The 27,975-nt window shown below is 49.2% G+C and overlaps 1 protein-coding gene across 3 annotated transcripts; it reads right to left on the bottom strand.

Annotated features, from left to right (window-relative positions):
- On the bottom strand, positions 1-27,974 carry ZDHHC7 (zDHHC palmitoyltransferase 7). Of its 3 annotated transcripts, none has more exons than XM_087419849.1 (8): positions 27,447-27,974; positions 15,915-15,999; positions 12,621-12,952; positions 4,879-5,003; positions 4,572-4,668; positions 3,686-3,767; positions 2,723-2,766; positions 1-2,084 (listed from the first exon to the last, which is right to left on the bottom strand). In XM_087419849.1, the coding sequence occupies exons 3-8, from the start codon at positions 12,933-12,935 to the stop codon at positions 1,908-1,910; spliced, it is 840 nt and encodes a 279-aa protein (XP_087275975.1). In that variant the 5' UTR covers positions 12,936-12,952; positions 15,915-15,999; positions 27,447-27,974; the 3' UTR covers positions 1-1,907. The 3 variants fall into 3 exon arrangements, with proteins under 3 accessions (XP_087275975.1, XP_087275974.1, XP_087275976.1); XM_087419848.1 differs by having other exon boundaries at positions 2,723-2,853; positions 27,447-27,967; XM_087419850.1 differs by having other exon boundaries at positions 1,940-2,084; positions 2,644-2,853; positions 27,447-27,973.
- Between the last annotated feature and the right edge of the window lies 1 nt (position 27,975).

Here is a 27,975-nt window from a genome sequence, read left to right as displayed (position 1 = left end):
TAAACTGTTTGAGAACCGTCAATTGGTGACTTTATTTCATATAAAAGTTACACTGAGAGAAGAGGTTGAAGAGTCAAGTATACTTGATTTGCACATACTGCCAAGTCTCACAGGGTTCAACCACTTCAGTAATTTTTTATTGATAAACAGGATATACATATGGAAAGCCTCACACTGAAGCCCAATACACTGTCCAACCCAGACAAGAGAGGTGCAAATAACGGGCAAACAGTCCCTGCAAGCTCTTCGTCCCCGGGATCCCCCGGCTCGACTGGTGCTGTGTCTCTCTGACTGTGACATCCCCTCACAGTGTGCACGTCTGCAGTGACTCAGTCCATTTCACAAACACCCTACAGCTTGTTCTCTGGGCTAGGACTGCGTCTCGAGCAGCTCCCTTGTGGTTGTGCATCAGCAGTGGTAGAAGCCCTGATTAGGATAGGGTTCGGATTAATTAAAAACAAAAACAAAGGTTCACAGACGAATGGAAAGGCGTACAGAGCAGGAGGGAGACGCCACTCTTCTCAGCTCGGGAGGCAGGCTCACAGGAGACCCCCAGACTCCGTCACAGACTGCTTCTCCATGCGTCCCGCAAAGCACGTGCCCACCAGGCAAGTTTAAGGCGAGTCCCCAAGGAGGGGAGCTGTGGGCTTTCTGGAGTAATGTTAAGCTTCGCACCAAAGGTCCTACCGTATCACTTGTAACATGGGTAGAGAAACAAACATAAATGATACAAAAGAAAAAACCCTCCAACAAGCTACTGTCATCCTGAATATTCTCTGCAAGTGAGGCACACGGAGTTGGGGGCTCGGGTCCTGTGGTCCCCTCACCTTCTCAGTGAGGCACAAAGGCCGACACCCGTCTCTGTGCTTCCCTGTTGACACGCCTGCCCTCCTCCTCATGCCCACCAAGCCTCACAGGGGACCAGGCCACCCCGAGACTCCACTCGCCTCCCCTGAGGTGCCGTCTACACACTCCTAATTTGGCTGGAACGAAGAAAGCCAGTGCCAAGGCCCTCATGCACTCGAGATTTTGAAAATAAAATTAAAACAGGAGGGCAACAAAGGACCACACAGGAATGATTGTTCTTTGGATCAAGATATTCTCCAGTATGCACTACATTCATAGTAAACCCCATGGGAGGAGGACCCCGAGGCAGCTCTCCCCTCTTCCCTGAAATGTCGGCTTCTAAAAAATAGCTTGTTTGCTGCACACAGCCATTTAATGCTACATCGCCTAAACAACACTGCCAGTTTTGAAACACACATGCACACGCACACACACAGACACGCACGCACACAGACTTGCTGAAAGGGTCAGGACGCCTCTCGTGGGGCAGTGGGGGGTATACCGGAAGCCGCCTTCGCCGTTCAGTGCACAGATCACATTCAGTGCAAAGGGTCAGAGCTAATCGAGACCAGAAGGTACTCGTATGGCAACGCCCCTTCTTGATCAGGGGGGTGCACTAATGAATCACGGGGCCAAAAGGAGCCCCTGAAACCACGTGCGTTCTTGTTCACTGGATTGACTTTTTTCTTCATGATTGAGAAAAGCAGCTCGGTACAGAGGATTTTAGTAACCCACGTAATATCCCACACGACTTCTTAGAAAATGCAAAGTACCCTTAACAAAAGTCCTAACTGTGTGGGAAGAGAACGGCATTGGCTTCTGCATGTGGCCACACACCTTTCGTTAGTTGTCGAGGTGAGAACTGACTAGAACATCTTCCCGTTACTCGTTTGGAAAACCTGCCACCTGTGACTATAAACGTATAAAACTCTGCTTGCTGCAAGCAACTGGTTTGCGTGGGTTCCGTTTGCCCTACTGGTCACAGACGAGCTGTCGATACCCTTTCAGACCCCGATGAATAATTTAAAGTCAGTTAACGAGTTCCAGCATGAGGAGAGGCTTCACACAGAGAATTCCGGGCCTCCCTTTCTGGGTCTCATTTGCAGGTGCCGGAATCGGAAGCCGACGAAGGGATTCATCCAGAGGAGGGAGGGGGGTCCTCCAAAGACAGACTTCATCCCCTCCCATCGCAGCCTCCGCTCCCACGTCGGCTTCTCACTTTTCAGTCTCTCGATCTCCTGGAAGCAGAAAGAAAAGCAAGTGGGTGGCAGCGCCTGGGAAACCCCAACAGATACAGGTTAGCCGAGCGGTTCTAACAGGAAACACCACCAGACTTGAGAAGCCTGCTGCATTTGAGAACTCGGGGCTCAGGTGAAGTGAGGGCTCTCCTTCCTGGACCAGCCCCCACGGCCTCCCTGAGCATAGCCAGGCTGCAGCCGTCCAGCCAGACCAACGTCCAAGAAAGTGCACAGCCCAGGCAGCCAGGGTGGTGGCAAGAGGGCTGGTCCTCTGGGCGAGGGCACCAACCTTTTTTTCATCTATTACAAATATTTCTCGAGTGCCTACTCCAGACCTACAGTGCAAAGGCACGAAGGCGATCAGTTCCCTGCAGCTCACTCAGCTGCTCCGGGCGCCAGGTTTCCTAGAAACTGGGCATTTGCCTGGCTCTACTTGCCTGGCTCTGTTGACTCTCAAATCAAACTGATCCTTGAACTATGCACTGCACATAATGACAGGAATAACAAACACAGCGAGCCTGTCGGAGCTTATCGAGACCGCCAATTAATACACACGCACCTGGGGTTGACATTAGGATTTCTCATTCACTCAAGCTTGCACCAAATCCTAAGCAAACACAGGCGGGAAGGAAGCGTACCGTTTCATCATTGCATATTGAGTGGATTTGGGTGCCAAACATCACTGCAGTGAAAGTGAAAAACAGAAGACCCTCAAGGCACAGGAAGATCAACAGGATTACAGTTATTGGAGGTGAAAAGTCACTGCATTCTGTGAACAAGAGAGAGCTGGTTGTGACCGGACATCATAGCATAGCGCATACCCCGAACCACAGGGTGTCGGGTGTCTGGCTCACAAAGGAATCCTCCCGGTGCCACCACGGGCCAGCCCCCACGGAAGAAGGCACTCATTTGAAAAGAGGTGCATTCACTGTCCACCAAGGGGCAGAGGAGGCTGGCCCTTCAAAATTCATACCACTATTTCCTGGTCAGTTTCGAAAAATTCCGTATTACCTGAGGTTTCTAGAAGACTGTTTTGTGTATTAAACCACTTCTTAAAATGAAACTAAAGCCAGAAAAAGAAGAGTCCCGTGTGCCTACACTTGTGAGCAGTCCTCACGTGGGAGGTACCACGGGCTGTGACCCACCTGCCCCTTGGGTGGCCTGAGTCTGTCTGACCTGCCTCCCACCCAGGGCTGGACAGTCAACACCACCTTCACTACACTTGCTGGGGTTCCCTCCCATCCAGTAAGGCGAGGATTACTTTGAACAATGCCTAGCTAGCTAACCAGAACACAAACACAAGGTTTGGTGGGAACAATACCAATTTCCATCTAGTCTCAAAAATCTGCAAAACACAATTGAAACTATTTAGAAGAAAATATTGACTAAGGAAAAACAATTATCTGTGTGGCTTCATTATACTAGCAAAACAGCAGTGTTAAAACTTAACTATATTCTTTTCCAGAAAAAAATTCAATTAATTTCTAAAATAACTGGGAGGATTTCCGTCAAAACTGGAAAGTGAATTCTTCCTTTAAAGCTATTCCCTTTTCCCCCCCAAGGCACGCACTTCTAGGAGTGAGACACACAACTGGGCTTACCGGTCCACTGCCCTCGGACACAGGAAATGAACTGGAGTCCGCAGAGAACCAGCGCGTGGACTGAAGACAGCGCGATGTACATCTGGGACGGGGAGAGGCTGGTTAGCGACTGCCACGCAATTACGTATTTCTAGGAGCACAGGCTGCTCAATGCAATTTTACTCCCCCATTTCATCTGTCAGTAAGAGCCCAGGAGGGAAGGGGCCAGTCGCAGAAGTGGACATCTGCCTACACAAGATCCTACTGGACCATGTCAAACAATTTTACAGAAAAATCTACACCAGCGCAACAAGTTCTGACTCACTTCAGCAGATCCTATTAACACCTGTGATTCAAGGTATCTGAGAGAATCAAACCACAGCAAAACACCTAAAATAACACCAGCAGGGCCGGCCCCATGGCTCAGCGGTTAAGTGCGTGCGCTCCGCTACTGGCGGCCCGGGTTCGGATCCGGGCACGCACTGACGCACCGCTTCTCCGGCCATGCTGAGGCCGCGTCCCACATGCAGCAACTAGAAGGATGTGCAACTATGACATACAACTATCTACTGGGGCTTTGTGGAAAAAAAGGAGGAGGATTGGCAATAGATGTTAGCTCAGAGCCGGTCTTCCTCAGCGAAAAGAGGAGGATTAGCATGGATGTTAGCTCAGGGCTCATCTTCCTCACAAAAAATAAATAAATAAAAAATAACACCAGCAACATGTCTTTATTGGCCGGACTACTTCCTACCAATGACAGCACAGCATGTATTCTAATCTGAATTTCAGAGAAAAGGCTGGAGAAAACCTAGTCTGATGTTAGAATCAATTTACCTGCTCCAGGCAAGATTCTAGTTAAAGAACTGACAACTCAACATAAATCACTAGACAAATACTTTTTACTCACAGTGAAGAGCACAAAAAATCTCTGATTCTTTTCTCCTACACAATTGTTCACCCATGGGCAGTGATGATCCATTTTCCGAATACATCTTTTGCAAATACTGAAAAGGAGAAGTTTGATTTTCAGTATTCCACGCTCTGAGGACACAGAACCCCAGGCCATGCATCCAGTACACAGAATGCAACGCTGGGAAGGGGCTGACGAGGGGGCCCTCCTGCTCTAGGAGGGGCCGCGGTCCCGGCAGCGGTGAGCACCCGGGCTGCTCTGGCGAGGGGCCGCGGCCCCTGCAGTGCCGGGCAGGCCACAGCACCTGCAGTGGTGGGCGCGCTCCGGCTTGATGCAGCAGCACTTGGGGCACTTGTAGATCACCTCTCCTGGCTTCAGCTGCAAGCTCTCCATGTACTCTTTAGTCGCATTCCCTTTGGGTACCGCCCCCTGCAGTTTAATGAAAATATATTTTAGTTGAGGGGAAGGAAATTTTTTTAAAAAATCAATAAATGTAGGAATTAGTCTTAGATTTTATATGTCATAAAATAATGTGTAATGCTGTGGTTGCCACTTAAAGTATATTAATATGAAAAATAACTGTCTTAGGCAGGACCAGAAGTTTTATTTTCTATGAAAAATAAATATGCATTAAAATGAACTCAAAATAGGGCCGGCCCCGTGGCTTAGCGGTTAAGTGCACGCGCTCTGCTGCTGGCGGCCCGGGTTCGGATCCCGGGCACGCACCGACGCACCGCTTGTCCAGCCAGGCTGAGGCCGCGTCCCACATACAGCAACTAGAAGGATGTGCACCTATGACATACAACTGTCTACTGGGGCTTTGGGGGGAAATAAATTAATTAATTAATTAAAAAAAATAAATAAGTAAAATATAAGGATAAAAAAAAAATGAACTCAAAATAAATACCTCATTATCCTTTGTAAATTGGTAAGTCCCCTGAGTTTCTTGTAACTTAACGCAGGACACACCAGAGGCGAGGTTGGTTTGTTAAGCCGTCCCAACAGCAGGGCAGCTGACCATCCCCAAAGGGGCCACCATGCTCCCTCCATCCCACTTCCCTCTTTCTAACAGGCAGGGTTGACCTGATAAGCACACCCCACGTGGTTTTCCTATCAGTTGCAGTAGAGAACACTGAACAAAACAATCTCAAGAGGGACTTGACCTCGTGTATTTCTATGTAATGCCTCTGTCTCTGCCAACCCAATCAGAAGCATCCCACACACACGTGGACAGTGTGGCCCCGAGCACCTGACCCACTGGGCGTCTGGCATGGGGCTGCTCCTCACGGGCCGTAACAGTGCATTTGTGTGTGTTGCTGGAGAAAGACGAGCTATGGAAGAGTTAGGGAAACGTGAGCTGATGGCAAGCGCAGGGCGCTGACAGCCAGGAGCAGTCCTTGGGGAACACGGATGCTGGAGGCCTGAGCGGGGCGGTGAGGCCTGGCGGGACCCAGCAGGGAAGGCCTTGTTCTTTGGGCAGTGGAGACAGACAGTGAAAAACACATCTGGAAGATTCTTCTGGGCATTGTGGCAGGGTGGACTAGGACAAGTGCCCTGGCTAGAGTGGAGGGGGTGTTCTAAACATCTCAGGGTCAGGAACAAGGTCTTAGATCCCGCTTCTTAGCCCCACAGAGCCTGTGCTTCATGAAGAAATGCACATTTCTGGAGAACGAGTTCCCCCTAAGCCCCTGGGGACAGCAGGCCAGGGGTGCAGTGATAATGAAGGCAAGAGGGATGGTAGGGTGGGAGCTAACAGTCCTGGGAGACTGCGGAGGTGGAGGGTAGGAGGACGGTAAGGGACTCTGCTGACCAGCAGGAGCAGTGCTGGGGCTCCTTAAGGCCCGGATGCTGAACACCAGAGCCACATCCAAGCCTCTGCAGGGTGAGGGCTGACACCCACATCTGGGAAGCTCAGCAAGCACGTGTGCCACAGTCTAGCCTGAGGACCACTGGCTCCAATGCCCCCAGTGAGCCAGACGTGGAGCCCTGTCACCAGCAGGAAGCGAGGCCTCCAGGAGGTGCCCCGGGGAAGCAGGGACGGGAGGGGCTGTGGGCAAGACGTGAATGTTCACCACCCAACCCTGCACTACAGCTGACTTCCCTTCAGACCAGAGTCAGTCACCATCGTCCTGACACGGGGAAGCTGTTCTGTCAAGACCCAGTGTTTCGGAGCACTCAAACTGTCTCCTCACAGGAGGTAAACAAGTTACGGGTTTAAATCAGAATGTAAGCCACAACATCTTCATTTACATATCACGAATTGGAGACTTTCAAGTTTCCTCCACCAATCCAGGAGTCTTAACGCTGTTAATGCTGTTATGATTTCATAAAATACCATAACGCTGTATATACGCTCCTGGTGACAGTCCAACGTTACACATTTCCACAGGAAGAGGAAATGGGTCAGATTTAAAAACTCCACACACCTTCATTTTTATGAGACACACACGTACTTTCCATAGTAAAAACAAATGTGACAGAACACACTTCTAGAAAGGAGAGCATCCAACACTACACATTTGTTAACGAGATCTCTTATGACTGTTTACTGAGGAAAGATTTGTATCTCGAAGGGGTAGCCGATGATTAGATGAGGTTGGTGACTGGAGACTGCACGCGGCAGTGAAGGCATTTCCCGGCTCCAGGCATTCCTTTCTGCTGCTCAGAACCCTGGGCAGGCAATGAAGCTCCTCCAGGCCACGGTCTCCTCAGGGCTGCAAGGCGGTTGACCCGAGGCCCTGCGCCCACGACCTACACTTGTTTCTGAGTCTTTCAAGGCTGCCTTTTGCAGACCAGGCACCAGACAGAAGGGCTGGCCTGTGCTCGGCTCAGCGTGCACCTTCCTGCTCAGCACTGAGGTCCTGCCAGGTCACCCCTGGAGGGTGGAGGAGACTGCGGGGAGGAGCGCCTGTTTCCTCGGCACCTCAGGGGTGGAGGGGTGGAGGGGTAGGGGGACTCTGCATTCTATCAAAATGAGCCTTCCAAATGGCTGGAGCACATTCCTCAAGCTCACGTTCACAGCTGAACCATTTTCAGGGCATGTTTTTGCTAAAACACGTCTTGCATGTTCATACCCCATCTCCCCAGGCCACAGCCATGCCTTCGGGCTGCTTCGTACCCCAAATGGCCCAGACTGCTCCCCTTTTGCACAAAGTCCTCCTAATGGCTTTTTGATTTCTGCCGCCTCTTCTAGCAGCCATCTCTCACCCCCTGCCCTTGGCCACCTCTGATCTGCCACGGAGAAGGACAACAGAGATCTATGCTTAGAAAAGTGCTCTCACCACGTCCTACGTCCAAGGAAGGTATGCCTTGCAAAGCATACTTTCTTTCTTTTTTTCCCATATCTTTCCATCTTGAACCCCCTACTCCCTGTCACACATTCTGGATCCCCTGGACCTAACAAAGGGGCAGCTAAGCAGGGGGCTTCCCCTTAGATCTACCTACTAGTTTATGGAAAACACAGGGTATGAGGAGCACGTTCAAATACGTACAGGGGTGTAAGCTGAAACTCCAGAGTGCAATGAAAGCTACAAGACAAAGGACCGTGTTTCTTCAATTTAAAAAATCCCAAGGGAAAAAGAGAGAGAGAGGGGACCACAGAGAGGAAAAAAATATGAGACACATCAGCCAATCACAAAGTATAGACCTTATTTGGATCCTGATTCGAACAAAAAATAACGTAGAAGAACTGAGACCACCAAGGAAATCTGCACTCTACCTGGAGCAACACAGGAATAATCCAACTGCTCACGTGAGCTACTGCTACCGTGGCTGTGCTGTCACAGAGAAGAGCCCTCACCTTTTAAAGACATGCACAAGTACTCACAAATAAAGTCTTGTGATGTCTGAGATTCCCTGCCCAATACTCGGGGAGGGGAGGGCAGGCGGGAGTGGGTGAGGGTATGGCTGACACAGCACCGACCGTGAGGGGACCACTGGGTCAGGACACTCTTTTCCCCCCACTTCTGTGTATGTCTGAAATGTCTATAAGAAGTTAACAAGACAGCAGGGGCTCTGGAGACAGATAAATCTTGTTCAAACCCCAGCTTTGTCCCTTACTAGCGGTGAGGTCTCACTTTCTGATGCGGATTTACCAGCCCCCTCTGTGGGGTGCTGGAGGGTTATGAAAGGATGCCTTTGGTGGGTGCCTGAACAGGACCAGCGGCTCCGCACAGGGCACCCTCGTCGGGCACAGACATGTCTGCTGAGAAGGCTGCTGTTCAGAAGGCAAGGCTGGGGTTTAGGACAGCAGGCTCCGGGCGAGGGTCTGTGGGCGCAGGGTGGTGAGCGGCCTTTCCCCAATCACTCAGCGTCCCTTCACAAGTTTAAGTTCTCAGTGTGCTTCCGAACATGAGATGGTGAGTGTCTCATCTTCCAACAGTGGCCCTTGTGCTTTATTATCAGATCTCTGATCCGTCAAGTGTCATGGACCCCATCTTCCTTCCTGCTCCTCACTCACAGTACCAACAACTTTTCTCAAGTAACAACACAAACCAAAGCCAATCCTAGCAAAGCCTGACCGGTCCTGTTGGTTTAGTAAAATGACATGAAGTCCCAGTGGGGTATCTGCCTGCCTTGGGGTGGCGTGATGGTTCTAGTTCAGTCCAGACTGGACCCTGGCACAGTAAGGTCGGGATCTGTAGAGAGAAGAAAGCAAACTCCCCGTTGAGAGGACAAAGACTGGATGTCTGACCCTGCTGGGCCACGCAGCCTCTCCCCCAGGAACATGGATCTGGAATCTAACAACTGCAATTCAACCTGGTCTGTGGTGCGACCCTTTTTCACTAGGAGGCAGGGAGAGCCAGGAAGCTGAGAAAGACAGAACGCCCAAGGGCAGAGAAAGCCTGAGGGCTCTGGCAGTCTCTCCCCTGCTCTACCTTTCCAACAGCTTCCCCAGCCCAATTCCACAGCCTGCAGCGGCCAGACGCATTCTTGCCCTTGGGTCCCGCAGACTCCCTCAGGTGCCCTGAGTCTTGTTTACACTGACCCTCTGCAGTTTCTATACTTGCCCAAGAGTCGTACTATGTGACATGGCTGAAACAGTGACATCCAAATGGACAAAGGACTTGAACGGACGTTTCCCCAAAGACACATGAATGGTGAGGATGTGGAGAAACTGGAACCCTCATACACTGCTGGTGGGAATGTAAAATGGTACAGCCACTGTGGAAAACAGTTTGGAAGTTCCCCAAAAAGTTAAATGTAGGGTTACCATACGACCCAGCAATTCCACTCCTAGGTATCTACCCAAGAGAAACGAAAACACAGGTCCACACAAACACGTGTACGCAAATGTCACAGCAGCATTATCCATAATAGCCAAAAAGTGGAAACAACCCAAATGTCCATCAACTGATGATGGCTATAAACAAAATGTGGTCTATCCATACAACAGAATATTATCCCGCCATGAAAAGAAATGAAATATGGATAGTGCTACAGCCTGGATGAACCCTGAAAACTTCCTGCTGAGTGAAGGAAGCCAGACACAAAAGACCACACCGTGTCTGATTCCATGTATAGAACGGTCCAGACCAGGCGAATCCTGGAGACAGAAAGCAGATACATGGTTGCCAGAGGCTGGGGGCACGTGGCAGGGGGCCAGGGCGGGCGGGGGGACGGCGTGTGTTGGGCAGCGATGGCTAGGGGTGCAGAGTTTCTTTTGTGGATGATGAAAATGTCTAAAATTGATTGAGTTGATGGTTGCACAACTCTGTGAATACACTAAAAATCACTGAATGAGTCACTTAAAAAGGATGAATTTTGTGGTATATGAATTAAATTTCAACAGAAAAACGCTGACATCCAAGATCTCAAACTCTCCCTCGACCCTGGCACTCCTGTCTCCATGCTTCCAGTCAACAGTCTCCAGAGCGGCCCAGCAAGTAAAATGAATACGCCCACCAGGAACAGAGGCAGTGTGCTGCGCATACCTTCTCCCCACCACTTCGCCTCCCCCAGCTCCTGGGGCCTCCTGTAAGAGTTCTGAAGCCTTTTCTCAGAGAGGGAGTGGGGACAGGAGCTGGACTGCTGAGGACTGAGGAACAACTGTGCCTGTTAGAAGAAACACGCACTCTAATGAGAGGCATCTCAGCCTGGTTAATCCTCCTCCCCACAGTCCCACCGTGCACACTCACCACCAGGGACCTTTCTATGGATACGGTCCTGCCACCAAAGTGCCTACAAAGGATGGACCCAGCCCAGTTTTCGACATCCAGGAAGACGGCCAACACTAACAGGGCTTGTCCTATAGCGAATACTTGAGCAGAAACCGTTGACCTGTCCTCGGCCCTGTAACTGCTACTCTCCGTGGCCTGGGCACCTGACATGCGGTGTTCCTGCTGCAGCAAGGGGGACAGCACAGAGACGCACAGGGGTGAGGGGCAGGGTCTGGTTCTGAGGGGAGGCTTTGCTGCTTAAAAGGAAACGAGAGGAGGGCCCTTTAAAAGTCTCTGAGAGGGCCGGCCCCGTGGCTTGGCGGTTGGGTGCGTGCGCTCCGCTGCCGGCGGCCCGGGTTCGGATCCCGGGTGCGCACCAAGGCACCGCTCCTCCGGCCATGCTGAGGCCGCGTCCCACGTGCAGCAACTGGAAGGATGTGCAGCTATGACAGACAGCTATGTACTGGGGCTTTGGGGGAAAAATGAATAAATAAAATCTTTAAAAGTCTCTGAGGGACATCAGACTGGGTTATTCAAAGACCCCACAATCAGATGAGGCTACAAAGCCACAGGCAGACTTAGCTTCCAAGTTTGTCCCCTGTGTGCCGCTCCCAGCTGCCCACCTGGCTGGGTCTGTAACACCATCATAGGCTGAAGACCTCCACAGGGCAAACAAGGCAAATAACGTAGTGAATAATGTATCACAAAACCCCGAGAAAGGAACTGAGAGCAAAAGTCAGCTCTGTGTCAACATGCCAACCACATTCTGTGGACCAATCACTATCGTTTATTCTCAGAGTCCTAACCTTATTTATAGAAAAGTTATACAACAAAACACTAACTTCTTGGTACTTTTTTAGAGAAAACTTACCAACAGACATGAGCTCAGCAGACTTTAATTTACCTATCAGGAGTCCCCGTACCAGTGGTTTGAAACCACTGCTTTAACACTGTGGAAAGGTTTTCAAATGAAACCCATATGGACTGCGAACGCCTGCAGCGCAGCTTGCCGAGGACGGGAAGCTCTCCCACCGGGCCTACGGGCCCTCTCCCCACCAGGATCTGGGGTGAGCCTGGAATCCACTGTCTGGAAGCGACTGCTGGCTGAGCTGTGAGGATGTCTCAAAACCTCAGAGAAGCAGCCTTAAACCCACAGCGGAGGTTCTGAATCCAGTGGCCTTCAAGACCTCAGGCACTAAAGGCTGTTCAGTGGTAGATCTGGCCCATCTTTATTCTCAGGGAAGCTGCTCCAGAGCCCACCTGTCAGTTCTCCGGCTGTGCACGGCACCTGACCTCTACTGAGCAACTGCCTCCTCCAGTCACAGCCCACACTGATGGGACCCGGAATCAGTGAGTTCTTCCTCGCTGCCTCACAGACTGGTTGAACTTTGACTTTTACCAGCTAGAATGGGACGTATGCTTCAGACTTTGGCTGTCACATAAAAATAAGAGAATTACCAAGCTAGAAAAAACTTAGAGATAATAGCCAACCTTCAGCCCAAAGAAGTTAAATTAGCTGCTTATGGTCGAAAGACAACTGAAAAGATTAGCAAAGTGGTGAAATGTGGATCCCAGATCTCTCAGCTTTCAGTCCATTCTTTAGAGAAACAAAGTATTTAAACTAGGAGAGATTTCAGAATTATTTAGTACAATCTCTTCCTTTGAATCAAGAGCCCAATGGGAATATTTTCCATTAATATACTGTGATATCACTTCTACCTCAGCGATGTTTATTCTCCAGTGAAGGCATGAAAAATGCCACAAACCTGTATCCAGGAATTAATAAAAACCTGAGATTACAGGGGCAAGAGGCCCTTCACCACATGGTCTATGGTGCCACACTGGACCAGACACAATGGAAAAATCCACCAGGAGAGCGAGTACTCACGGGGTCGGTGAGCATGGTCCTCAGGTGAGACGACAGGGCAAGCACCGCTAAGCAGTTAAAAATGACTCCGTTGACCACAGAGTACCAGAAGTCTTTGGAAGGGAGCAGCATGACAAAGGTCACCACAAAGTCTGCATAGACGACCAGAAGCCACGTCATGACGGCACAGATCATCCCGCAGCCATCACGAATGAACCAGACCCTGTCTGCCACGTCAGCCTCGGAGGAAGAGGAGGACGAAGAGTCGTAATTGTCATTTTCATTCAGGAGAGGATGGTGTTCAACATCCCGGAGCCGGTGTCCTGATGACGGCATGATGTCCCTGACACACCCTAGAGGAGATTGGACAGAGCTGATGAGGCTCACGGGGACACACTGTTGCCTACAGCCAGCCACAGCCACAGCCACGTGTGAACAAATAATGAAGAGAACCAGCTAGATGCAAGATCACAGCACCCAAGCTCCCGTGGTGGAGACGAAGCTTGTGCACCGTGGCTGCTCTCCGTGCCAGCAGCCCCATCTGTCCATGCAGAGGCCCAAGGTCCACCCACAGCTCTCCAGAGCAAACGCTCCACTCAGACGTGACAATCGGCAAGAGGAAGAGTGAGAGGAAATGCCAACCTCTCTCCTCACTTTTATTTTGGCCCACTAAACACCGAGCTCATGGTTCTTGCCCAGCTTTTCTCAATTTGATTCTCAGTTTCCTCTCATTTCTCCCTCCTTTTAACTCTGACAACACGGTCATGCTTTTGAGGCAGGCTCCCGTCGCTATCTCTGTTTTCTTCAACTCTACACTGTTGCTAGAATGCCCTTCCTCTCTATTTTGTTCTTTTAAAAGTTCCCTTCAGTTATTAACCCATTCTTTTGACACCTTTCCCATATTTCCTGAAGTACCTGATCCCTGAGAACATACAGTGTCCAAAGAAACCAAAGAGAAGCTGTTCTGCTGGTTCTTTAAATGCAGGGCCTTCTCTTACGAGTGTGTGATGTCAGACGGTAACACTCGGGACACAGTCAGCATCCATCTGGCCTCAGCGTCCACACAGGGGATAGAAAACCACTGAAAGCATTTTCTCAAACGACCCAACTGCCTTCTCAGCACAGGCGCCCTGAGGGTCTTTCAAACAAGCACAGAGCAAGAGACTGGCCTCCCCAATGTGAAGAGGCTGGAGTGACGGAACACTCTTGGAGTCAGGTCTGCAACAACTGATTAAGAGCACAGTCTTTCGAATCTGGGTGTTGTTTTTTTTTCTCTTCAATGCAACTGGAGCATAGTAGTTATGAAAAGAGTGAATGAACGAATGAACTGGCTGATGAGAGTTCATTCTGCAAATATTTGCAAAATTCTCTCTCAATATAAAAATATTGACTGGTATAAGCTAGAAATGAAATTGTTCCCCACACTCAGTAAAATAATTAGACAAGCCAAAAACAGCTTTAAAATGTTTTAAGGGAAAGAGAAGAAACTGAAGATAAGAATTTGGGCAGACCTCAACCAGCCATTCTTTCAGCTGGCACTTACTGACCCTACATCATCCAGACTTGTCTGCCCACCTTCCCCTGCAAATGGCTCTGCTGAGTCCACCCCTCTACAGAACCCCACTCACCCTCTAGGGCCTAACGTTTCTCTCTTCCCAGCAGGTCATACTGAAAAGGTATTTCTCCTTCCTCTGAAGAGCACTTTAAAGGGGTCTCTGAACCGCAGATATGACGCTCTGGAGAGGATGGCAGAGACTGGTTCTCCCTACAGGACTGGAAAGTCTGATTCTGTCAGGGGGCCGGGAGAGTATCTGGAAGTTTCTCTGCCTCCCTTGAACTATCAGGGCACGCTCATCAGTCTATGTGCAGTATACTCACCACCGTCGACCTTACAGCTCCTGTGTCTTCCCTCCCTGACTGATCGTCAGCCCCTCAGAGGAAGGGTCTGGTCTTCTCTCGCTGGGCTCCCTTTTGGGGCCTGCACACGGCTGGGCCCACAGCAAATGCACGTTTGTTTACAGACAGACACAACAAGAAGATGGCACCTCTTTCTAATTCAAGTAGTTCCCTAGTGGATCATAACTGTACAGCAAGGCCTGAAGCTGAACACTTCCTCCGACCAGAATTCCTCTGCTTTATGGTTACTCCTCAAGTAGGACACTTTCTATGAGAAATGGGTGCTTGCTTGCTGGGCAGTCAGACAACACGCTACACGGCCACATGTCCAGAGACAGACGAGCCTTTTGTCAGAGCACAACGTTTGTGCAGTCTGAGTTCCATCTAGAAAGCAGGACCCTGTGAGTCTTCTAAAGGCACACCTGCGGGACACCTTCCCGGCTGAGGAGCTGTGAGAACCAGCACAGAGAGCAGATGCAGCCCTGGGTGGGGCGCCTCTACCTGCCTGGGTGGGTGGGTGTGGCAGGACCCTCCGAGAAGTGCATGTTCCGCTGATGCTTGTGTGCTTTAGACGCCAATTTGTAAAACCCACTCAAAGGCAAAGGGAAAACAGCCTGACATCCAGAAGTCACTTTATTTTCAAGAAAGCAATCAATGAGCACAGCAAGGCTAGGCTGGACACAATCAGTTATCTGTAATCAACTGCGCAAGCAGTCCGCTGAGTCACTCAGTGTATTTACACTTCATTAGAGTAACAGGAAGGGAGGGGAGGAAATGAAGAAACAATTCCTTTACATTGAACCAATCAAAAAATACTGGGAACACCACACGGCGACCTGCAATGCACTAAGAAAATGTACACACTCACTAGGGCAGGGGTGCAGCCCTCTCCTACACGAATACCCAAACTGCTACCCATTTAACGCTCTCGTGGAGCACTTCTGCGAGAACCCGAAAGCTCTCCGCGTGGACCGACGGTCAAGCAGAGGTCCCATCACCATTTTCCTACTTTAATGGCCAATTAATGGGATTTTGTCTACACTCCCAAACCTAAGCTATTTCTCCTCACGTTAAATAAAGCTGCGTGTCCCAGAACACTACGGCAACACCGCACACCTCCAGTATTTAAGGGGAAAACCACACAAGTAAAACTACCCATGAATTTACACTCGTGCATTCACCTCATCTTGTACAACTCGCTAATAACCACCAATTCGCTCCACAGAATCCTCCTCCAGAGACACTCTCTCCTCTGAGGACAGGTGGTGTGAGCAAACTGAGGACAACGGTGACAAGGAAGATTCCTCAGTGCCACTGACCTCTTGCAAGGCCCGTGTTGCCTCTTCAGTAACACACCAGTTAGTGTCAGCCATCTGAAGGAAACCGGGATTACACACCCCAATAAAGAGCCACACTCACCTCACAAATGGTTTCTAAACGTTACTTGAACATTTTGCGCCTTTTCTTCAGGACCTTAAGGTGCATACTGTCTATGTGATAGGATCTGAAAGACAATAAAATCTGATTAGAAAAGTTACTTATTTTATGACAGAAAAGTGTGTAATATTTCTTAGGGTATGATTTATTTTTGGAGCATAACCAACATAACATTTCATACATAAAATTCTGTTATTGAGAACTAGCTACTCCTCTAAGTTTTCCTTACTAGTAAATTGACTGACAATAATGAAAATTAAGTAATTTACTTTAAATCTGTCCATTTTATCCTCCTACTATTTTAGCCACAATGTAAAACCAAATCTATAAGCCAAAATCCCTCAAGAAAGATCCCCAGGGATAATCCAGACCAAATCTGGCCAGGCTGCATTTCAATAGTCAACAACTGTTTACTAGCAAAGGAATTACAGAAGAGACAGGAGAGTGAAAACAAGAGGTGAGAGGAGCTGGGTGGAGAACACCAGGCCCCCAGGGCACAGGAAGGAACGTGGTAGAACTCGTGAGGGCCACCTACTGAATGAAGAAACTCCCAATCAGCATCTCCCATTAGGCTCATCAGCAGGTGGGCAAGTAGACACAGCCTCTCTAGAAGCACTCACCTGGCCCAAGAGATAAGGCCTAAAGGTACCAAGATGTGGGGGAACCCCAACAAAGAGGTCAGAGTCACTGCCAGGTTTCCCTGAGATGAGAGCCACCAGAAGACATCCTACCAGAGACACAGCGGCTCCAAGTGCTTGGCCATCTCATTCTTAAATATGAACAAACAGCAACAGATGTTTGAAGAAAGCCCAAAACAGGTCTCATGCAAGAGAGCCCCAAAGGGAAACAGGGGAAAAGGAATTCAGAGCAGGCACAATGCACAGAGAAGGAAATTTAAGAAAAAATAAGAGATTGTATCGGTGAAACAAAAAGAGGAGCATTCTGAGAACTTCCCAGTTATTGAAAAATAAAAATATGATGGCAGAGTTTTAAAATCTTAAAATAGAATTGGACAAGAGAGTGGGGAAATCTCCCAGAAAGGAGAACTAAACAACAAAGAGAAAGAGCTTAGGAGGGAAAATAATATAAGACTAAAGGACCAATCCAGGAGGTCCATCTTCCAAACACCAGGAGGTCTGGCAAAGCCGGCCCAGCCCTGGCTTCCCTTCTGGCTGCCTAGCTCCATACCCCTCACAGCCTGTCCATTCTGTTTTCATCCGGACATCCTTCCGATATATTATTTCTCTGCTTGAGCAAACCCTTAGCTGGTGTCTGTTTTCTGAAACCAAGACCCCTGACGAGGACACCAGTAGGCTGGCGTGGACGAAGGCGAAGGGACAGGGGTCTGGAGGATCAAGAGGTGGGCAGGGTAAGTTCCCCTGTTCTCCACCACCACAGAAGCTGCTGTTCCTCCCAGGAACCCGGAGGCTGCTCACTCTTTCCTGTCTCCAGTTTGCCTCGCCTCCCCCAGGGCCAGGCTCTGCTGTCAGTCTCCCCTGCCCACTGCATCTCCTCAGGACTCTGTTCTCCCTCTGCGCTTACCTGGACAACCTCCCGCCCCGCCGTCAACACCACCCTGCATGCCAATGGTTCCCCAACATGCTTCCAGCTCTGAGTCCCTTCTGAACAACAAATGTGGCCGTGAATCCCAAGCTGCTTAAACTAATGGAGGTGACTTTTAAAATACGGTATTTATATATATTAACTTTATTCAAATATCCACGCAATAGCCAACAACTTTAAATGCCAAATAACATTTTGAACTAACAATGCCTAATTATGCCTAAGAATATTTTCAACTTTTCATTTGCATTCATTTTGAGTATTTTCAAATGAGCTTATGTTAGCAATGTTTTAAGATAAAACTGGCTTTGCAAAATACAGGACTGCCAATCACAGACATCAGGTCTACAGCAGAATCTCTACAATGAGACCAAATCCCCAATTACTTTTATAAACTTTAAAAAGTAACCAACATGGCAACCACTTCGGAAAGTGGTCTGGCACTTTCCCAAAGTTAAACAAACACCTACCCTGTGACTCAGCAATTCCACTTCTGGGTATTTACCCAAGAAAAATGAATATGAACACAAAACATGTACAAAACCATTCACAGCGGCTTTAGTCCTAATATTCCCCAACCCAGAAACAACCCAGATATCCATCACCAGGAGATGAATAAACAAACTACAGTATACTCATACCAGAGCAAACTTTTCAGCAGAAAAGGGAGAAAAAATTACTGATATGTGCAACAACATGGATAAATCTCAAAAATATCATGCTAAATGAAAGAAATCAAACAGAGAAGAATATGTACAGTATGATTCCATCTGTATGTACTAAAGCAGGCAAAACTAATTCATTTTGAAAGTAATCAGAGCAGAGGTTTGAGCACAAGGGGGAGTGACTGAGAAGAGCCAAGGCACCTTTCTGAGTTGATGCAAACGCCCTGTACCCTGTAGGGAAGTAGGCTTCACAGGCATAAGCATTTGTCAAAACTAGATTCAATGAGCTGTTTAAAAAACCCCAAACGATGAACTATACACTTAAAATTGCGCATTTCATTGTACGTCAATCACATCTGGATAACACAATGGACAGGAGACAAAATCAGCAGCACAGGAACACGTGGCGGGCGTGCAAGGTGCAGCAGAGGCCAGTTTGAGGCCTCGGCTGCATCCAACAGACAGTATGCTCGGGAGTCAAGGCCCGTCTGAGACTCACTTCCATCTCTATCTTCAGGCAAGTTTCCTAATCTCTTCCCCTCACTTTTTTCCTTGGTTATAAACAGAAAATGTACTTCTCAAAAACAAACTGAAAATAAGTAAACCAAAGTAAACCTTTGGTGATCAGTTACCACAAAAAGAATCAAGACACAATTCTGTTCACTACTGCAAGACAAAGAGCGTCCCCCTGAGAGTGTGGGGTTCGTGTTTATGCTACACTCATCCTGGCTTTACTATTCACACCCACTGATGGCCTATACAACACAGGAAGAAGCACATCTCTGCTTCAGGCACAGAAGAAGCACATGAAGCAAAGAGATCTACTTAATTCAAACATGGTGGGGGGCCTCCAAGCCCCATACCCTACACAAGGCCCCGAGGATGCACAACCACAGACAGGAGCTTCAGCCCGCAGGCGCTCGCTCGCTCGCTTCACTCGCTGGCAAACCAGCCAAGGTGGGAATCAGCCTTGTAAATAATGTGCTAAGTGTTATCCCCAAATTAGGAGCCAAGTGTGATGAGGGAGAGAGATGACAACAGCTAATTCTGTCTGGAGGAAGCAGAGAAAGTGTCAATAAAGAAAGCATGGTGGCCCCCGTGGACAAGCAACATACGGACAGGAGGAGAGAAGAGGGGAGAAGGCGCAGAGGCAGGAAAGCGACAACAGCGGCACACTGAAGGACTCAAGCTCAGGGCACAGGAGGGTGGGGGAGAGGGAAGGAAATGTGAACGAAAGGACAGACTGCGGTCCACCAACAAGCACTCTGAATGCAAGCTAAGGAGTGTGAAGGCTGGCTTTACTGCTGGAACGGGATGCACCGGAACTCGGGTCAACAGACCGTCTAAAAAGATAATTGGCAACAAAGTGAGACCAGGATGGATGGAGGAAGACTGGCAACCAGCAGGCTACTGCCGTGACCCAGCGCGAGATGACGGAGGCCAGGGTTAAGAGGGGAGCAGGGGCCTGAAGGGGGCTGTCTGAGAGACAGTCACAGGAAAAAAAAAGCACAGCAGTGACCAACAGGATAGGATGGACAGGGCACAGTACAAGGTAATCCTGCCGCTGCCGCCACCACTCTCGTGGGGACAGGGGAACTCCAGACTCAGGGAGAGCGCTGAGACTGGGGCTCACTGAATTCAAGGTGCCTGCAGCATAAACTCGCACAGCTGACCAGCAGACGGTTCATTATCTGACCTCCCACAACCCCCCAACTAGAGATGCAGAATGAGAGGCCCCAGCACAGAGGGGACCGGTGCAGTGCGAACAGAAGTGATCACCCAAGAGGCCACAGAGGTGTGAAGTGGAACCCTGGGGAACACAGACATGAGAGGGGAGAAAGAGGTAAAAAGAGCCAGGAAGGAAGCCAGGCAGGGAGTTAAGAGAAGGAAGGAAGGCTGGAGAGTCAACACACCAAAGGGGGCTCCAGGAGAGGCCAGGCGGATCACCTTTTCCTTGCAGTTCAGTAAAGTGCCAAGAGCTTGGAGACTGAGCAGTGAGAAAATTAAAGAAGCAAATTTTTAAAAGTGCAGTTAAGGGGCCGGCCCCGTGGTATAGCAGTTAAGTGTGTGCGCTCCGCTGCTGGCGGCCCGGGGTTCACCGGTTCAGATCCCGGGCGCGCACTGACACACCGCTTGTCTGCCCATGCTGTGGCGACATCCCACATAAAGTGGAGGAAGATGAGCACGGATGTTAGCCCAGGGCCAGTATTCCTCAGCAAAACGAGGATTGGCAGATGTTAGCTCAGGGCTGATCTTCCTCACACACAAAAAAATGCAGTTAAGTGAAGGACATGTGTAGCTAGAAGGAAAAGTGGAGGACATTTTTGTTTTTCAATTTCCCCTCTCATGCACTATCTCATTTGTTGCTAGGATGATCCTAAAGAAGTACTCTCCCCATTTTACAGATGGGATCCCCCCCAGGTTAAGTATGGAAGCTAAGAGGTCCTGCCACACTGGCTCTCATTTTTTCTTTCTAATTTTGTACTTATTTGAACTTTTCTTGCAACTAGAAAAGCAATATAGGCTCATTGCAGTTTTTTGTTTTAGGGAATGAGGGTCCAGGTCTGCAGACCCAGGGGGATGACCCTTCTTCCTGAGACGGGAAGAAGAAACAGTGGGGGTGGAGAGGCTGCAGAGGAACATGGAGATGGACTGAGGCTAGAGCAGTTCACACTCCACTTCACAGTTTTCTGAGCAAAGAGAAAGAAGCAGGCGGAGGGCTTACAAGTGCAGGACAGCTGGAGAAGAGCCACAGAGACTGGAAAGCAGCAGCAGGGGGTGGGCGGTGTGGAAGGGGCAAGAAGGGACGGAAACACAACACTGTGGGCCCAGACAGTGCTGAAAACCCCCCGTTTCTAATCAAGCAATGGGAAAGGCTAGCCCTTTTACCCAAAGTCCAGCCCAGCATCCTAAAGGCTTACATGGGGTTGGAGATGAACAAAGACGATGACAGAAAACCAGGGTATCAGAGGCAAGTCTTGGGCTGAAATGATTAACCCTGGAGTGCAGGATGAGGGGGAGAGGCCTGATACACCAGGGGACAGAAAACCAAGAACTGGAGGTCCTGGTGAGACTGAGCACCAGGTGTGGAGGAAGTGAGAAGGCAGCCAGGGTGGACGAGACTGGGTCAGCAGTGCGAATTGTAAGAATTCAGAAGAGGTGCCCTTGGGGATAAGGATAAGATCTCCTCTGTGGCCAAGCAATCAGGTTGCTACACAGAAGGGGAAGGAAGGAGAAGGTCAGCACTCACGCCCGCCCCCGGGTGTGTCGCCAACCTGGCTGCTAAGTGTGATCCCAGAGGGGCTGGAGAGGGCGGGGAAGACTAAAGAAACAGCCAGAACCCTCAATGAACTTGGTAAAAGAATGGAGCATTCAAGTCATCTACTCCAGTATATTTACTGCAATTATGTTTTCAAATGTTCTTTCCATCAATTTGCAATCATGAAAGATTTAGTTTGTGCTTTCAAACTCTACCAGTAATGTATGCATATGAAACCACTATTTTCTTCTCAGATTACTGAATCTAAAGAACAGAACATTAACCTTTAAGGAACAAAACCCAACAGAATATTAAGCTAACTAAAGCCAAATGCTGGCACATTATCCATACTGTAAACAGTAAACGTATTGAACCTTTCTAGAAAGGTCTTTTACACTAAAATACTTACTCTAACACTTGGACACTGCAGATCAAAAAGACGGCAAACTGAGAAACACACCAACAAAGAGCCATGGGACTAGGAGAGGAAAGTCAATCTCACAAATGTGTGTGGGGGGCGGGGGGGGGGGACACTGAGGTTTTCTGCTTCCCACCAGCGACACATCAGTCTCTTAGAAGGTCCTTCTCCTCCATAAATATCTAAATGTTGGGAGCACCCAAGCTCAGTCCTGGGTTTTCCCCTTTCTCTACATGCTCTCTCTAAACCATCTCAGAGGATCTCTGTCCCATGTAGTTGGAAACTCCCAAACTAATAATGCCTCATTGAGTATATCCAACTGGCTACTCAACAACTCCTCTGTAGGGCGGTCAAAGCATAAACACCCCCTCCACCACCAAACTGTGTTGACCCCACTCTTCCCCACCTCAATAGACAGCACCACCATCTAGTTGCCCAGGTCAAAAAGCAGGACTCACCCTTCATCTACCTCTTTCCTCCATTTCCCCACATCTAACCCATGGGCAAGTCCTATGGGCTCTACCTCCAAAACTGACACAAATCTGACCCTCTCGTCTCCCTGCCCAACCAGCCAGATCAAGGCACAGGAGCTCTCACCTGGGTAGTACTCGATCGCCTCCTAACCAGTCCTGTTTCTACATCACTGCCTCTACTCACTCAACAATCCATTCCCCACTCTGCACCCAGAGGAAGCTTTTACAGACATAAATCAGGTGGAGTGATTCCCTTACTTAAAACCAGCCAATGAGTGCCTGTGCAGCTAACATAAACACCAAAGCCACCGCAGTCTATAAATCCCAACCCAACCTGGAGCCTGCTGACCTCACTTCTGACATCCCCTCCCTCGCTGCCTGAATTATTCCTTTGTCATCACCAACAGAATGTTCCTTGTAATATCCCCAACACGCCCCTAGCATACTCGGCACCCCGCAAATATTTGTTCAGTGAATGAGTGAGTGAATCAGGGAGCAGGCTTGAGGGAGACAAGAGAAAGTGGCCATGAGCCCATAGGAACATGAAAGGAAGGAGGACAGAGGCTCAAAGTGGGAGATGGGGCCCGGGGGTGGGGTCAGAGGTCCGGCAAGCCTCAGAGGGAAGGAGTAGGAGAGGAATGGGGAAGGGTTAAGGGCAGAGAGGGGGCCGGGGGTGACAGGAGAGACCCACACAGTCGGGTTTTCCTGGGGAAGTCTCAATGTCAGGTGTGTCACCTAGAGCGCGTAGGTTGGATGAGGCGGTCTCAGAGGTGTGTTTACACCAAAGACTTCACCTCTATCCCTGCACTGGAGCCACAGCCTGACTCTGAAAGTCAAACAGAGCAGCTATTTTAAAAAATCCCAACATGGTAACTAAACCCTCAGGAACTCCAAATCCAGAAATGAAAAGAAACCCAGAGTTCCAAACCTCTTTAAGTGTCCTATTCCAGCTCACCCTGAAACAGGCTGGCAAATCCCAACCTCTTTCCATATCTTCCTAAACAGGGTTTCCTTGTTTAATATGGAAATGAAGTTTTAGCATACCAGACTCACCCACATCCAAAACTCTGTGAACATTTGACATGCCAGTAATGCACTTAGCTCTCAGCTGCAAGTGAATGAGAACGTAAATATCAGAAGGTGACAGGAAGGCCGATTCTTGAACATCTCCTGTGTGTCAAGAGCTTTATATGCATTATCACACTCACTCCGGCCACCACCCTAAAAGCTAAGCACTATCGGCACCTCACTGTAGGGACGAGGAAAATGGGCCTCAGAGCTGGAGTAACTAGTCCAAGTTCACGGTCAGTAAAGAAAGGGTAGAGCCAGGACTGCTTTGACCCCTCAGCCGGTGTTCTTCTATTAAAATACAGTGCTTCCGGGAGCACGTGGTTTTAGAAAATGCATTTGGTAATGAATAAATTGAATTTGGGAAATAAGGAACTCTAAGAATTCAAAACATTTCAACAAAGAAATGAACTGTAAAAGCCTGTCTGTCTCAAGAGAAACTGGATGCTTCTTGACCCAGACTGGCCCCTGCTTACTGGGTGCTGAAAGGAACTACGCCCTTTCCCAGAATGAACCAAACCACCAGCTTAACCCAGAGCCGGCCTCGCCTCCCACTGATCGATCTCACTCCTCCTGCAACCAGTAGTTATCAAGCACCTTCTAACCTCCAGACACACAGCTCCTCCTCCCTCATTCTGACCTGCAGACGACACTGGCTACTCACAGCTCTCACCTTACCACAACCCAAGTGTAGACACTCTCGCCTCTGGCCTGCACCCCTGCAGAATCCTAACCTCAAAGGGCCACCGGGTTCTGACCACTCTCTACCTGGCTGCAGGAGTTACTGTCAAAATCACAGCACAGGTCTCAGAATCAATCTGGTCCCAAACCCTGGGACCTAGGCATTCAAGGCCCCACTGAAGCTGGCTCTCCCCGCCTTTGCAGGCTCGGTTCTCACCACTCTCCTCCACACAGGGCCCCCTAGGGTCCCCCAGAGCAGGCCCTTCACAACGCTGTGCATTTGCTCCTGCTGTTTCCTCCCAGGAGAAGACTCTCACTCTCCATCTAGCCAACTCACTCACTGAGCAAACACTGACCAAGCACCCTGCACACGAGGCGCTGTGGGAGAACACGAGTGTTTTCAAAACTGTAAGGTGCTCTACCAATGTAAGGCCTTATTTTGGCCCCCTAAGGAGTCTGGATTTTATAAGACAATTAATAGGATTCTACTGAAGGTTTTTCAACAGTGAAATGAAGTAGTAAGCAAGGCTAAGATCAGCAAGACAAGAACACGTTTGTAGATAGAGGCAAAGAAGTGAGGGTAAATGACTGAGTGCCTGTCCCATAACAGGCAGAGTACAGATATACAAGTTAACATGGGAAGGACGGATTCTCTTCCTCACAGGTAAGGGGAAGAAAAAGACTGATGGATAGTCAGAGGTATTTTAGCTAGAAAGGTATCAAAGTTGAGAAGACTCTCTCAGTGGCCTTTGTCTCCTCCATGCTCTAGAAGGGAGAGTCATTTGTCAATGGCATTGCAAAAAAAGTCTATTGTTAAAGAAGGGACCATGAAACAAAGAAGGATGCTGTGTAGCAAAGAATTTACTCTTGCCCAAAAGGAGGTCTGGCACTTGTCCCCAGCTGACAATCTGATTTAGGGTGGGGGCTGGCCACATGCATCAGAAAGACCAACAATGCAATTTAGGGTCGGGCTTTGGGTCAAGCAGTATCAGCTGACCTGGAAACTGGGATCAACCACATGGACAATCAATCAATGCATCATATCTATGTAATGGAACCCCAATAAAGACTCTGAACACCAAGGCTCAGGCAAGCTTTCCAGGTTGGCAATATCTTGTCTCACACCAATGCTGGGAAAGTAACACATTCTGGCTCCTTGGGGAGAGGACACCAGAAGCTCCGCGTTTGGTACTGCCAGGGACTGTCCTATGAGCCCCTTCCCATGACTGATTTTAATTCGTATCCTTTCCCTGTAAGAAACCGTAACTGTGAGTATAACAGCGTTCAGTGAGTTCTGTAAGTCCTTCTAAATAATAATCAACCCCGAGGGTAGTTTTGGGAACCCCCAAACTTGCAGCTGGTGTCAGAAGTAAGGGTGGTCTTGTGTGGACTGTTCTCTCTAAACTTTGTAGGTGACTGACTCTCACAGGGGGCTTAAACTCTTCTCAGGTGCTACAGGTGAAGGGTCACACAGCAGGCTGTTAACATGGACCCTGAACACTGGCTTTGGGGGCAGAAGCGAGTGAGAACGAGTGTTTAGACCTTACACGTTATGCTCCGCTCTAGTGTTTGACTTTTTTACAAAACAAGCAGGTGTTACTTTTATAATTAAAACATTACTTTTAAAAAACATATCCCCCAACAGCTGCTTCAAGGAAATGATCTTGTAGAGCTGTTCCACGTGGACTGGAGCAGGGAAGTCCTGGAATCATCAGGAAACTACTTCTCAATTCATCCCAAACATTAACTTCATAGATAAACTTATTTCTAGTCCCCATTTCCTATGACAAAGATTACATTATTTAGATCACCAAAAAGTCCAAGTGTGCAGGTAACAGTTTCAATAAGAATATAAACATATGCCCACACTTTTGACTGAATCAAGACTGTTCTTCACGAAGTTCCTTTTAGTACTTAGTCTCTCACTGAGAAGGCCCTTCTATTCATGCTAATACTTGTCCTTCCTAGAAGAGAATTTCTGCTTTTATAGTGCATTGATCAGCCTGGCTGCAAAGTTCCAATTCACTCATTGTCATCCAAGGCAGGCTCTGAGTCACTGGTAACAGAATACTTCTGTATACATTTTCACCCACTTTGCCTTGATGTGAGACATCTGCATAAAGAGTTCCAATTGTTTTATGAATTCTTTAGATTACCTTTTCAGACCATCTTGTTCTCCTCCATCTCTCAACTCAAAAGTCAGAGTGAACCCTCCAGTCTAACTCCTAAAAGTACACAATCCAAATAACATCAATAACTCTAACCCTTCTACTTTCCAGAATGTTCAAGAAATGCAATCTAACACTTGTGTTCCGTTCCATTTTTCAAATATCCCAAGAGCCTTTCACTTTAACCAGGTTATGACTTCCTAACAAGCAAATTTAACAAGGTGACTTTTTAAAAGATGACTTTAGGAAAGTATAAGTTGTGCGACAATATCAAAAAGATTAAATTCATCATCTGTGAGGTGAAGAGTTTAGGAAGAAATATATACTGACCTAGATTTCTAGACCATCTGAGACAGTGACAGTAAAACAGATAAATACATATGCAGTAAGTACATACAGTAAGCAGATCGAAAATGTAGCACTGTAGCATCGATTTGGACAGCACTGTATACAACCTGGACATCAAAAGAAGCTGCAAGGCAGCTGCGCCAACAGCTCTTCTTAGACTCCAATTTTCACTACCATGATAAACTGGTTACCCATGAGGTGATAACGTGTGTCCATATAACAGGGAAAAGATACTTAGATCCAGCAGCAATAACTCCTCAGGAGAGATGAGCCTTGGCTGCTGCAGGAAAAGATGCAGACTTTGCCCTGAGGCTGACCTGATTGTTCCACATGCCCTGTGAGGCAACCCCCCAATGGTAACTGACAGGGAGAAGGGTGGATAACGAGAAAGAAGGATAAAGAATAAAAGAGAAAAGTTAAAAACTTAAAAGGGAGGGAAGAACAAGAGCATTCGGGAAGCCACGTGCGACGTTCGAGAAAGCCCACTGTAATACAAGCCCATAAACTCTTTACAGCTTACAGAAGGGTTTATAGCCACTCTGTCTTCTGGCACTAACAACAACCCGGTTACTAGTTATTACAGGGGAAAACCGTGGCCCGGGGAGCTGAGTGTCACGCCCAAGGTCAGACAAAAAGCTGGGGCTGCAATTCGGGCCCTGTCCCGAACCATCAACTGAGGAGCGACAAGGAGACGCCTGGAACGGAAGTCGAGGGCAGGCACAGGGGTGCCCCCGAGGAACTCGAGAAGATCGCAGATGCGCGGCGGGGTGGAGAGGGAGCAGGCGCCGAGGGAAGGGCGGACGGGGGGCGGGAGTGGCAGAGACCCGGGCGTGAGCAGCCGGCCCGGCCCGGCCCGGCCCGCCGCACTCACCCGAGGCCCGGGCGGGGTCGCCCGGCGCTGCGGCTCCTCCCGGCCTGCGGCGGCGGCGGCGGCGACTGCAGCGGCCGAGGCAGGGACGCATCATGCGGCCGCGCTCATGGCCGGGCGGGGGCGGGCCCCGCGGCTCGGCTCGGGTGCGTCCCGCCCGGCAGGTCCGAGGGAGGCGGCTGCCGAGCAGACACCGGAGCCCAGAGCCCTGCCTGGAGAGCGACCCCCGGAAGTGAACCCCGCGAGGTCAGCGGCGCCGCGCTTGCGCAGTTCCGCCCGCGCCGCTCCCGGCCGCGGAGATGGGCGCTTGAGGCGGTTTGCTGGGACTCGGTGGCTAGGATCCCTCTGGAACAGAAACTATTAAAGACTGATAGTTGCTTGAGAAAGGCAGCTCTTAGTCGCAAGCTCCCCTCGCTACAACAAAGGGATCCATCCAAACGGAGGTCCGGAAGAGGCAGGATGGGGGCTACGGGCTGCCGCAAGGTCCAGTCCGCGCCGTTAGGCTGTCACGCTCGGTCGAGAGTTCTTGCCC

The sequence above is a fragment of the Ceratotherium simum genome, chromosome 30, assembly GCF_057802395.1.
Source record: "Ceratotherium simum simum isolate JZ-2026a chromosome 30, ASM5780239v1, whole genome shotgun sequence".
Taxonomy (NCBI): Eukaryota; Metazoa; Chordata; class Mammalia; order Perissodactyla; family Rhinocerotidae; genus Ceratotherium; species Ceratotherium simum.
Note: the sequence above shows the minus strand (reverse complement) of the source record. Positions and strands in the feature narration are given on the sequence as shown.